General features: G+C 42.3%; 1 protein-coding gene across 1 annotated transcript in view; it reads left to right on the top strand.

The window, feature by feature from the left end:
* The window catches only part of NIPAL1 (NIPA like domain containing 1), a 43,036-nt gene extending 31,347 nt beyond the window's left edge, over positions 1-11,689 (top strand). The window contains exon 6 of the mRNA XM_050947854.1: positions 8,935-11,689. Within this exon, the coding sequence (XP_050803811.1) occupies positions 8,935-9,566 (632 nt within the window). The 3' untranslated portion in view covers positions 9,567-11,689. The remainder of the gene's footprint in view (positions 1-8,934) is intronic.
* The last annotated feature ends 2,413 nt before the right edge of the window (positions 11,690-14,102 follow it).

Raw genomic sequence — 14,102 nt, 5'->3', positions numbered from 1 at the left:
ATACTATGAAAGCTGTGTGCTAGGTGTTGTGAGTTTCTCAGGCACGTTAGGAGGTTCAGTTACACAAACAGTTGGCATTGAGGGGTTCTTAGGGTCACAGTAGCTTATAGCAGGAACTTTTGTTTTTCTTCAAGTAGTGTCCCAAGTGTGTTCCACTTCAGGTGCATATGCACCCCACTCACCTTTAATTGGAGATTTTCATTAGCAGTGTCCATTTGGCTTGTGTATATGCTGCTGTTATCTTTGTGCCCTGCACCAAGGCTATATCAGGCTGCAAAGGTGAACTGCTCTCAGTTTCTTCTCAACTGCCTTGGCCTGAAACGGATCTTAGTGTATCTGCATTGTGCATGCCCTGGCTGCTTGCTGACTTTTGGGCCTAGCTTATTTTAGTTTAGTTAGCTTGTTAGTTATAGTTTGTTTATTTCCTTTGGGGAAATACTCCCTTTGAGGGGCACGCCTAGTTCGGCAGGGTTTAAACCGTGCCTCACCTGTAGAGAGTTCATCCTGGTCAGTGATGGGACACTGTGCATTCACTGTCTGGGGAAGTCGCATGTTGCACAGAAGTGCAACTTCTGTTTAGCCCTCAAATCCAGGGCACAAAAGAACCTGGGAAATTAAGCTGCAGCAGTTAATGATGGATCACGTCCTTCACCCTGCTTCAGAGACAGGTTAGGAGAACCCATGTGTGCACCAGTCTCTGGAGGTCTGTAATGCCCCTTCAACTTCAGCACAGCACTCTCCTAAAAAGAGAAAAGCCTCAGAGACCTCTTCTCAAGATCCCAAAAAGAGGAGCTCTAATTTGACTCTTAAGAAATCCATCTCAAAAAGACCTCACTCTCCAAGCTCAGAGACTTTGACCTCGAGGCTTGGTACCATACAGGTGAAGGGCTCCTTTGGCACTGGCAAGGTGGGAAAATTCCACAGATCTTCTAAGGGAAAGCATGGGTCTGAGAAGGCCCCAGTACATTCAGATGGTCAGAGCAAACACAGAAGACTGGTACTGTCAGGCTTAACCCCTCTCCTGGTATCCCTGTTAGGCTGTTTGGTCATGTAAGACTAAGCTTTCATCTATATTAGCAGCATCTGTGAAGCACTCAAAACCATCCTCCAGGGACACACATACCGGTCTGTCAATATCACAACCTCACTCGGTGCCACAACTCTGCTTGGTACCACAATACCTCAGGTACCTGAAAAACTTATTGGTTACTGCTGAACCAGATGGACTGTTGCTTGAGAACTACTCAGTCTCCAAACTCTTATGCATCCCTGGTATCATCTAATTCACCTCCCTTTTTGGTTGGAGCTCCCCTGTTAGAGAAAGAAAAGGATGATGATGATGGAGACCTTCCTTCAGTATCTTCAGTCTCTGTCCAGGGTTCTCCCACATACACACATAGGAACCCCCCTTCTCGAAGAGACAGGGAGGGTCTCCAGGGAACTTGTCACTCTTGGTGGAATGCCACCTCCTCCTCCTATGGCCCTCAATGGCCATACTGGGATCTCTGGGTAGCTTATCACCAACAGTTCTCCAGGGCCCCAACCCTCTCCCATCAGGATGATAAGGAGACTCAAGCTTCTCCTTCCCCGCTACAGGAGGAAACATTTGAAGATCAGGAGGCTAGGGCAGACAGAGAAGCTACTCTTCAGACTACCATCTCATCCTCATCACCAAATGAGGCAGTAATGCTTTCTCCACGTAGAGCTGATTTTCAGCAGGTCCAAGTCTTCATTAAACAGGTGGCCGATGGCTTACATATATCTCTTGACAAAGTCAAAGAATCTCAACACAAACTGTTGGATATTCTTCACTCTGCGTTATCATCCAGAGTTGCCCTTCCTGACAATGAGGCTCTTGTGGAACCTGCAAAAACCATTTGGCATACGTCAGGCACAATAACACCTATATGTAAGAGTCAATAAAAAGTATTATGTTCCCATCAAGGACTCTGAGTTCCTATTTGCTCATCCTCCATCCAGCTATCTGGTAGTTGATGTGGTGAATGAATTGGGCAAACAACATTGATATAAATCCACCCGGTATAACAGTGACCAGAAGCACCTGGAATCTTACTCATCAGCAAACCTACAATTTCACATTGTGAATTATCATGTGCTGATGACCAAATATAACTTTACAAATAATGCAAAATGTGGTTCTCTTATTCAACACCTTCCTTCAGGCCAAAGGGAGCAATATCAGGCTTACATTGCTGAGGGGCAGTTACTGGCCAGAGCAACTCTTTAGGTGGTTTGGGCACCACAGACACTGCAGCCTGTTCTATTACTATAGCAGTTGGTAATGCACAAGGCATCCAGCATCCAGTTGCCTAGCTTCTCCAGAGAGGTCTAGAGTATGGTAGAAAATCTCCCGTTTGATGGACTGATGTTGTTCACAGAGAATATTGGTGAGTCATTGCATACCCTTAAAGACTCCAGGTCCACTTTACGTTCATTAGCCCTTTACATTCCTAGGAACAAAAGAAAAGTCAGTAGATCGCAAATGGGTGGGATCTTTGAGCCAATGTAATTCTCTGCTTTTCAGAGACTGAGCCTTCAAGAAAGACACAGATTCCGGAGAAAAATATTCTCCAGCCCACCCGACACAAGTTCGCAGCAGGCTTCATCTTCAAAGCACCAGTTTTGACAGGATACTTGAGGATTCAGACCTTCCACTCTCTTTAGCCCGTCAGCTGCAACATTTGCTCTCTTCTCCACATTTGGGGACCAATTTTCCCATTTCTGACAAGCACAGGAACATACCACCTCAGACTGATGTGTGCTACACCATCCATTTTACCCCCATCCCTCCTTCTAATCTCTCTCCCCATCCCTCTTCAGGGACCCCTCTCATAAGTTCTTACTAAGATACACTTATTTTTTTGTCTATTTCCTAGGAGCAATAGAGCTGGTCCCCACTCAGCACAAGGGAAGGGGCTTCTGCTTGACGTACTTCCTTTTGCCAAAACACACACACAAAAAAAAAAAAAGGAGGGTGAAGACTAATCTTAGATTTAAGACTCCCTGAACAAATCTCTGAAGTCTCAAAAGTTCAGGATGGTGACACTAACAGCTATGATTCCTTCCCTAAATTCAGGGGATTAGTTTTCAGCCCTTGACCTTCAAGACACATATTTCCACATAGCGATACACACATCCCACAGAAGCTTTCTTCATTTTATCATAGCCCAGGATCATTTTTGGTACCAGATACTCCTGTTTGGTCTCTTCTCATCTCCAAGAGCGTTTTCAAAGGTTTTGTCAGTAGTGGCTGCCTACCTGTGTCATCACTAGGGCCCTACCAAATGCATAGGCTTGAAAAGTATGTCACAGACTGTGAAATTTGGTCTCCAAAGTGAAATCTTATCTCTTGTGTACTATTACCCTATACTATACAGATTTCATAGGGGAGACCTGGGGGGCCCAACCCAAAGGGGGCTATGGCAAGTTGCAGGGTTATTTTAAGGGGGTCATGGTATTGCTACCCTTACTTCTGCACTGCCTTCAGAGCTGGGTGGCCGGAGAGTGATGGCTGCTGGCCAAGGGCCCAGCTCTGCAGGCAGCAGCACAGACGTAAGGATAGCAATACTATATCATGCAATCCTTACTTCTGCGTGGCTATTGGTGGGGGTGCTGCCTTGCAAGCTGGGGTCCCAGCCAGAAGCTACCACTCTCCGGCCACCCAGCTCTGAAGGCAGCGCCACCGCCAGCAGCAGTGCAGAAGTAAGGGTGGCAATACCATGAACCCCCATCCATAACCTTGGGACACCTCCACTACCCCCTTTTGGGTCAGGACCCCTACAGTTACAACACTGAAATTTCAGATTTAAATATCTGAAATCATTAAATTTATGATGTTTTTAAAAATCTTATGACTGTGTGAAATTGATCAAAATGCATTGTGGGTAGGGCCCTAGTCATCAGGTAATTGTAGCCTGGCCAGTCACTGAGGTACAGGAACAACTTTAGATAATGTTTTCGCTTCTCAGCCTCATGGTTGAGGGTTGAAAACATTATCTAAAGTTGTTCCTGTACCTCAGTGACTGGCTGGCTAAGGGTTGGTCGTAGCAGGAGGTGTTGACTACCCAACAGAAAGCACTTTCTTTGTTCTTAGACTTGAGTCTTCAGCTGAATGTGGGAAAATCCACACTGATTCCCATACAGAACATACAACTTATAGGGTCATCCCTGGGTTTCTTGGCATCCAGAGCCTTTCTTCCTATGGACAGATTCATGACACTATCAACCTTGTCAGAACTATTCAAGGGAGCCCCCAGAGTTCTGTCAGAAACTGTCTTCAACTTCTAGGTCATATGGTGGCTTGCACATTTGTAATAGAACATGCTAGATGACACCTTCACTGTTTCCAGGAATGGCTCAGATCAGTTTACTTGCCAAACAGTCACAGCCTCAACAGAGAGGTGTCAGTGTCCCAACAGGCGAAACACTCTCTAGTGGAAAGTTCATCACAATGTAGGGATGGGAGTTCTCTTCCTCCAAGTGATGCCAATGGTAACCATAACTACAGATCCATCTCTGTTAGGATGGGGAGCACATCTTGACACCCTAATGGTAGAGGGCAGATGATTACCCCAGGAAACCACACTCCACATCAACCTGTTGGAGCTCAGAGCAGTCAGAAGTGCCTGCCTTCATTTTCTGCCTCTCCGCAGACACTGGTCTGTCAGAGTCATGACCGACAATATGGCCTGCCAGTTTTATATATATTGGCAAGGAGGAGCAAGATCCCCTTCCTTTGCATCAATGCAATAAGGTTATATAACTGGTGTATAAAACATTGCATAAGAATTTTGGCAATGTATCTTCTGGGTAGGTAAAATGTCAGAGCTGACACTCTCAGTATTTTTTCCCAGATTACAAATGGAAGTTGGACTCCCAGATTCTTGCTGGCATATTTCAAGCTTGTGGATTTCCAGAAGTGGACCCCTTTGCCACAGCTACACACACACAATGCCATCGCAACTGTCTGAGGTGGGGAAGGGGTCAGGTTTCTGTTCCTTGTGGGATCCCTTCCTCTTCACTTGTGTGAAGAATCTGTTTTATGTGTTTCCCCTGATGCCTCTGATTCTCTGAAAAGTGAACAAACTCCGAGAGGAAAAGGCCACAGTTATCCTACTAGCCCCAACATGGTTGAGGGAGGCATGATTTCCTTACCTGTTCAACCTAGCTCATTGTCTAGTGATAAATCTTCCAGTCACTCCTCAGGTCCTCTCCCAAGACACCAATCAACTGCTGCATCCCAATCTGAGCATTCTCTACCTCAAGGCATGGCTCTTTGATTGTTTGTGGACTTAGTCAGTCTGTTCTGCAGAAATATAGCAGATATTTCTAAAAAGTGGGAAAGATTCTACCAGTAATATTTACTTTCAAAAATGATGATTTCTTCACTGATGCAAACTCCAGAAAGCTGTTCCTGAATCTGCCTCTCTTTCACTTGTCCTGGATTACCTGCTGCAACTAAAGAAAACAGGACTGTCAGTTCTCTTAATATTCATTTGGCCACCTTAACAGTTTTTCATACCACAATTCAGTAATGCTTTGTTCACACTACAACTGTAAGGTTCATGAAAGGTCTGGGAAATCTGTTCCCACAAGTGAAACTTTCTGCCCCAGTTTGAAACCTTAATTTGGTTCTTAAAAATCTCATGAAATCTGCTTTTGAGCTGATGGCAGCTTGCTCCTTACTGATTTTGTCTGTGACAACAGCCTTCTTAGTGGCTATCACATCAGCCTGCAGAGTCAGAGAAATTGGGGGCCTAAAGGTCAGATCCCTCTTTAACAATATTCTACAGGGACAAAGTTTCTTTATGACAACATCTCAGGTTCCTTCTTCAAGTGTCTTCTGAGCTTCATCTGAATCAGATCATTTACCTACGAGTTTCTTTCCAAAACCACATAATTCCAATCTGGAGACTGCTTTCCATACTCTAGAGGTCAGCAGGGCATTAGGCTGCTATCTAGATAGGACTAAATCATTTAAAAATCTCCTATACTGTTCATTTCTTTTGCGGACAGCTCTAAAGATCCTGATATTTCTATTCAAAGACTAATGAAATGAGTTTCTGGGTATTTGATTACTGCTTGTTTACAGTGTTGCCAGCATTCCACCTTGTTCTGGTGTGTCATCTCACTCTACCAGGTCTATGACTCTACTGAAAAGTGTCTCAGTATCTGAAATCTGCAGAGCTGGTACATGGTCCTCGGTGCATATCTTTTCCAGGCACTATGCCTTGGTCCGATGCCTCTAGATCTGATGTGACAATGCATTTCTTTCCTCCATTCTGGACTCAATTCTGAAGCACTCTCCTCCTTATGGGGTTACTGCTTGGGGATCACCTGAAGTGAAACACCCATTGGGATGCCACTCAATGAAAAGAGAGAGGTTATTCACCTTGTGCAGTAATTGTAGTTCTTCGAGATATGTGTCCCTATGGGTGCTCCACTTTCATCCTCCTTGCCCTCTGCTTCAGTTTCCTTCTGAGATTCAGTGGTGGTAAAGGGCAGTGCGTCTGTACAGCCTGTATTAGCCTTGGTGTCAGACGCAAGGATATCAGCAGTGTATGCAGAGGCCAAACTGATATTGCTAATGGAAAATCTCTAATCAAAGGCCTGTGTGGTACATGTGCGACTGAAGTGGAGCACCCACAGGGGGACCCATCTTGAAGAACTAAGTTACTGCACAGGGTGAGTAATCCTTTTAGTCCCTAAGTGCATGACTTTGCACTTTGTGCTGTTACATTTCAGCCCATTTCTATTACTTCAGTCCCAAGATCATCCAGTTCCTCCTGTATAGTATTCCAATCCTCCTCTATCTCGATGATGCCTCCCAACTTTGTGTCAACAGCAAATTTCATTAGCACACTTCTACCTTTTGTGCCAAGGTCATTTAATGAAAATATTAATAAAATCAGTCCCAAGACTGATCCTTGAGAAACTGCATTAGTAACTTCCCTCCAACCCAGTAGTTCTCTTTTTAGCACAATCTGTTGTGATTTTCCCTTTAGCCAGTTTCTTACACACCTTACAATTATTGAACTAATCTGCATCTTCTCTACCTTAATTAATAATTTGCTGTGTGGTGCCATGTCAAATGCTTTGTTGAAGTCTTGATAGAGTAGATCTAACCCATTTCCCTTGTCTAAAAAATCAGTTAAGTCTGGCACAATCTACCTTTGGTAAACCAATGTTGCATTTTATTCGATTTTTTTTTCCTTTACCTCCGTATTTTATTTTTCTTTTCTTCAAAATTTGTTCTGAAGCTTGGCATACTACTCAGGTCTGTAGTTGCCTGGATCACTTTTTTCCTTTTCTTAAATAAAGATACGACATTTGCTGTTCTCGAATCATATGGTATTACCCCTGATTTTATAGGTCTATTAAAAATCTTTGCTACCAGACTTGTAATTTCATGTGCCTGTTGTTTTAGTATCCTGTGTTAGAGATTATACAGTTCTCTTGACTTGAGCACGATTTGTCACTTCCAGGATGCCAGTACTTCCGGAACTGACTGCACTGGCCGCGGGACCCCCCGAAGTATGGGGCCTGGAGCAGTTGTGTGCGCCTAGGAGCCCTGCGGCCTGCCCAGTTGATTTAAAAGGGCCCAGGGCTCCTGGCTGCTGCTACCAAGGGACATGATCATTCCCCTCTATTTGGCACTGGTGAGGCCTCATCTGGAATAGTATGTCCAGTTTTGGGCCCCACACTACAAGAAGGATGTGGAAAAATTGGAAAGAGTCCAACAGAGGGCAACAAAAATGATTAGGGGGCTGGAGCACATGACTTATGAGGAGAAGCTGAGGGAACTGGGATTATTTAGTCTGCCGAAGAGAAGAATGAGGGGGAATTTAACAGCTGCTTTCAAATACCTGAAAGGGGGTTCCAAAGAGAATGGATCTAGATTGTTCTCAGTGGTACCTGATGACAGAACAAGGAGCAATGGTCTCAAGTTGCAGTGGAGGAGGTTTAGGTTGGATACTAGGAAAAACTTTTTCACTAGGAGGATGGTGAAGCACTGGAATGGGTTACCTAGGGAGGTGGTGGAATCTCCTTCCTTAGAGGTTTTTAAAGTCAGGCTTGAAAAAGCCCTGGCTGGGATGATTTAGTTGGGGATTGGTCCTGCTTTGAGCAGGGGGTTGGACTAGATGACCTCCTGAGGTCCCTTTGAACCTTGATATTCTATTATTCTAACTCTCCAAAATTTGTGGTACTAGGACTAGCATCTAGACTGAGTGGAGGTATTTTGGAATAATAAATACTATATAATAAGCACAAGAAGTAGCTATCAGAACCCTGTTATATTCAAGCACTGCTGTGAAAAAGAGTAGGAGGGCTTGACAGATTATAGTGTGGAAAAAAGGATTGCCCAGAGTGAGAAGTTGAAAACGTGAGACTATCAAGGCCAACCAAAAGCTATGAATTTGCTTCAGTGAAGTGAGCATCCCTTGGTTAGGCTAATGCAATGGAACCACCCATGGGAGATGAGAGAGAGCACCAGTATCGTTTTTATTGTGTGTGTGTGTGTGTGTGTGTGTGTGTGTGTGTGTGTGTGTGTGTGTGTGTGTGTGTGTGTGTGTGTGTGTGTGTGTGTGTGTGTGTGTGTGTGTGTGTGTGTGTAAACCTGATATAGTTCATTAGTTGTCTTTTAAATGGGCAAGTAAATGAATAACTTCATACTTACTGCCTTAATGTAAGCATAAAGCAGGTTAGATTCTTATCCCTAAATACTGGGCTAATTTCACTGTTTGAGTAAGTGGGTGCAACTCTATTGATTGCAGTGGAATTGTGCCATGTGAATTTGTGCCAATGTTTATATTGCAGTTAGAAAAGCTATCTAAATTTTTGTACCTGACTGAATCTGATGTGAAACTGTACCTCATTCATTGTGTGTAACTTCTTTTTCTCCTTCCCAAACAGTGTTTGTTGCATTTGCTGTGGTTATAACTGTGGTCTCCCTGGCGCTGATTTTTGTTGTGGCTCCAAGGAAAGGTCAGACGAATATACTGGTCTACATATCAATTTGTTCAGTGATTGGTGCCTTCTCTGTCTCATCTGTCAAGGGCCTTGGCATTGCCATTAAAGAAATACTGGAGCAGAAGCCTGTTTACCAACATCCGCTGGTTTATATTTTGGTGGGGACTTTAGTGCTCTCAGTCAGCACTCAGATCAACTATCTTAACAAAGCATTGGACATGTTTAATACATCTCTAGTGACACCTATTTATTATGTGTGTTTCACTACTACAGTTGTTACATGTTCCATCATCCTGTTTAAAGAATGGAATAGCATGGACCTGGGTGATATCATTGGCAGCCTCAGTGGATTCCTCACCATAATCATAGGCATTTTCCTTTTGCATGCTTTTAAAAGTACTAATATCACCCTGAAGCAATTGACATCTGCAGCTATAAAAGAATCCTCATTGCCTCTGCATGGATATGATGCTCATCATACTTTATTGGAGAACATGGAGAGCCCAACCTTGGCATATGAGGAGGACAATCCTTTGTTCAGTCCAGGAAATGCACAGGGAGCTATTTGCCATTAAAATTTTTAAATGCAAACTACATCCATCTACATCAATCGGAACTATCTTTGCTTTTTTCCTTGGGGGAAAAAAACATTTATGAAGTGAGATAAATGTTGGCAACAACGCTGTGTGCTTGGAGAAATAGATAAGTCACTGGGATGTTAGTTATTGATTACATACAACAATTTTCCATTCAACGCCACAAATAGAAACCAGGGCAATTCATTGCCCATATCTCTGACAGTATATGAATTTCCTCAGTCTCCTTATTGTGGTTTTATCAATTGAAAGACTTCCTTCTTCATGCGAAGAATTGCAATATGTGCAATATATATTGATAAAGTGCAATTTTCCTTCATGATATGGGGTAGTAAACACTTTAACTGACAGGCACTTTATAAGTATCTTAATAAAGACATTACTAGAAGAATATGAGTATTTCAAAGATTGAAATGCTTAATATATTGTCAAGATAAATGCATATATAACATTCAACTTTGAAGGCTATCAATTAGCAGATGTCCTAAAGAAAACACAGCCTTCTCCCATTAACAGTTCTATACTAAAACTTAATTTGTTTAAATGAGAACTTCATTTGTGAGCATTGAGCCCAGTACAGATATTTTGAAACTTATAAAAAGCATACTTCTGTAGCAGTTGTCTGATATCTAGTCTCCAAGCTTTTTCTTTTTTCCTTTGTTAGTTCCTGTTTCTTGATGTTAAAGTCCAATTCTTCTGAGTCTTGATTTTTTTCTATATAAAAGCTACACATGGAGTTTTAAACTATTTCTAATGCACTATAGTGCTGACTGTATTAAGCAAAGGGAATACTATAATCTATCTTTACTGTATTGAGTGATCAAGCATCAAATCATTGCATTAAGTGATTTGTCTAGCCCTTATTTTCTACAGCTACTTAGTATTTGCCTCACAAATGTGTTAACTTCTTTAAAACTATATGTCTTGATGGCCTATTGCCTATGTTGTAAGGCCTCTAGGTCATAGTGTTGACCATGAAACCTATAAAAGACAGCTAATCTATGCACAGATGCTATTTTATTGCACAATTTCTATTTAACTTATTTGACACCTCTTTTCCTGCCGTATTGTGAGCCAGAAAGTGACTTCAGCTATCAAAGGTGTAGGTCCAATAGACTAATATGGTCAAGTTCTATAGCTTCTCCTCAGCACAGCATCACCGCACAGTGTGGCTCCCTTACTGAATTCCAAGCCTCTTCAGCAGGAGGTGATTTTAGGACTTGCTCAAAGGGATGTGTAAAACTTGACTGTGTGTAACTAGGAAACACAAACTAATCTTTTGCAATTTTGAGAATGAAATGTTGCTCTTTCTACTTCTATAAAGTAAGCCAGTGCTGTGAAGTGCACTTTAGTTTAGATGCATAAGAAAGTTGCTTTACTAACTTTGAAGAGTTCCTGACAAGAGGAAAATGGACTTCAGTTCTTCACAAGTATTTGTATATCTGCATAACTTATAAGGTTGTGTATTTTATTTATTTTGGGGAGGTATTCTTAATGTGTCTTATTTGCTAATGATGATCATTTCCCCTTATTATAACAATGTTTTGGAAACCACCAAAAAACAGACTAATAATGGTGTTCAGAACACTAGTTTAAAACCATTTTAATCCCAAGTTTTAAACTAAATATACCTTTTTAGCTTGGTTATTAGGATAGCTGGCACACATTCACACAAACTCTATCGGTTATAGCAATCATTTGCAGATTGCCTTTAAACCATCCTCCTGTGAAATACTAGTTTGACTGAAGTGGTTTGTCTAGCTTTACTCCTCAGTAAGGTAAAGTTTTTTAAATGAACTCATACTTGTACATTTTTGCATATGCACATGGGCTGCCTATTTTTAAACCTGGCTCTGACAAAATCTGCTTGGTTGTAATAAGCATGAAATAAGTCTTTTCTGGTGAGCCTGCTTACTTTGTATTCATACAAAGTTAACTTTGTAAAGAAAAATGGACGTAAAACTTGTTTTTCGTAAAGTATCAGAACCCCATAGTTAATGCTTATTTTCATTATGTCAAGAACACTCTAGAATGTCAATAAAGGAAATAATTGTTTTTATTGTGAGATTTGATTCTTAAAATATTTTTGAATGAATTACTTAACTATAAGAGATCTTATATTTTTGTTGGAAATGTTTATATTTAGTGATTGCTTCCCTTGAAGGATTTTTAAGTTTTAATTTGAGTATAAAAATATATTCCACTGTTTTGTCTTATAATAAAAAGTGTATATTAATTATGTATTAGATAATGTTTTTTTAAGAGAAAATGCAGTAAAAATGTTTGTGGTTTTACTATAGCATTTAACCTATCATTAACCTGAACAGAACTCTGTAGCCCATCATGTGTATCATTTATGTACATGCTCATCTAAATGAAGGAAATTGCTGGGCTGAGTTCAGTGTAGATAATGGCCTGATCATGAACTCACCTGTATCAATTTTGCAGCAGTGTTAACTGCATTGACTTGAGGGGAGTCAGTTTGCATTTGCACCAGTACAGCTGAAATCAGAATCTAGCCTATAAGCTTTAATCAGTACAATTACCCTATTATAACTCATTCCTTATTATAATTATATTTTTGATTACCCAAAGCCGTGCAAGGCACCTTACAAGACAGATTAAATACCCTCCAGATAAAAATGGCATAAGGAGAGGAAAAAGAGGATGACAGTAACAAGTTCATATAGTTTTTCAGCAAGGCACGTGTATAGGTTGTTAGGGTTGTGGGTTTTTTGTTTGTTTTTTTTTTAAAAAAGGAACTTTCTTTCATCTTGTTTCTCATAGACAAGACAGCCAAAGTGAGAGAGAGATAGATTTTAGGAACCATTTATGTGGTAAAAGAGGTTGGTGTATAGGTGTAGGGATGAGGACAGTTCCAAGTTTTAAGCAGGGCCATCCTTAGGATTTAGATGCCCTAGGCAAGATTATTAAACTGCTGCCCCTGTGCCTGACTTGCTCTGAGCAACACAAACATAAGCTTACAGTATTGGAAAACTTGCCACATGCATGTTATTAAAACCAGTATAACGGAGTTAAGCCACTGTAATGCTGATGGACTAGCACTAAAGAAATAGCACTATAGAAAAAATTCTGATTTGACAGAATGATGCAAATAATATAATTTTTTAAATTTGTCAACATTTTATTGGAAATTTCTATGAAGAGGTATTGAAACAAGGATTTGGTTTTAATTAAAAGCAATCTTCCTGGCTTTTTTGGCTTCAAAATCTGTAATGTCATCATATGACAAAGATATCTTGTTCGATTGCAAGAATAGCAAGACCAGTCAAGCGTTCCTGACTCTGTGTAGAGCAGAGATAGTTTTTAATGAGTTTTAGTTTTGAGAAACTCCGTTCTCCTGATGCTACTGTTACAGAAATTGTCAGTAGAATATGGCAATGTACACATTAGTATATATATATCAACAAGTTTGCTGTTATGAGTAAACTGTACAATGTCCATCACTGATTTTGCATGTGGCAACACTGATGACAGTGTACTCAATTCTTCGTACAGTTCAAGTGCATTTAAATCAAAACAATCGCCATGCTTCAGGAGGTTCTCTAGGTTCTTCTTCGAGTGATTGCTCATATCCATTCCAGTTAGGTGTGTGCGCCGCGCGTGCACATTCGTCGGAAAACTTTTACCCTAGCAACTCAGTGGGCCGGCAGGTCGCCCCCTAGAGTGGCGCCATCATGGCGCTTGATATATACCCCTGCCGGCCCACCCACTCCTCAGTTCCTTCTTACCGCCCGTGTCGGTCGTTGGAACAGTGGAGCGCGGCTTAGCTGACCTCCACTTCCCTAGCTACTCGTAGTTCTCGTATATAGCTATGCAGTTATAATCCTTTTATATATATATTTGTATAGTTATACGTTTTTTCTTTGCTAACATAGTTAGTTTAGTAATTGTTAGCGGGGTTCAGGAAGTAGCCCCTTCCATGAACCCGGTGCCGGAGCCCATGCACGGCTCACCGGGTTTTAAAATGGGCTCGGCCTGCCAGAAGCCGATGCCGAAGGGAGATCCACACGACTCCTGTTTGAAGTGCCTCAGGGAATCACACTTGACAGCTAAGTGCCCCATTTGCAAGGCTTTTAAGCTGAGAACAAAAAGGAGCGGGACTTTCACTTACCCCTCCACCTTTGGCGCCGAGCGATGATCAAGCGGCTGGCAGAAGCGCCTCCTCGGCACCGGACCCCGCCGGTACTGCCAAGGCCTTTCGGCACCGGCCGTCGCCGGCACCGAAGTCGACTCGGCACCGCTCCCTTCCTCCGAGGTCGAGAGAGCCTACGATTCCTGCTGGTGCCTGACGGCTCCCCGGCACGCGCCGTGGTTGAGCCCCCTGCTCCTGCTGCTTCCGTGCCACCTGCATCGCAGCCAGAGAGCTCGTCTAAGTCGGATTGCCCGGCACCAACACCTGCAGAGGCACCGATGACATCGGCACCGTCGATTCCAGTCCCCCAGGGCCATTGAATCCGGTGCCTGACAGCTCCCCGGCACGCGCCGTGGTAG

The sequence above is a fragment of the Gopherus flavomarginatus genome, chromosome 3, assembly GCF_025201925.1.
Source record: "Gopherus flavomarginatus isolate rGopFla2 chromosome 3, rGopFla2.mat.asm, whole genome shotgun sequence".
Classification (NCBI taxonomy): domain Eukaryota; kingdom Metazoa; phylum Chordata; order Testudines; family Testudinidae; genus Gopherus; species Gopherus flavomarginatus.
This window is presented reverse-complemented; position numbering and strand designations above follow the sequence as displayed.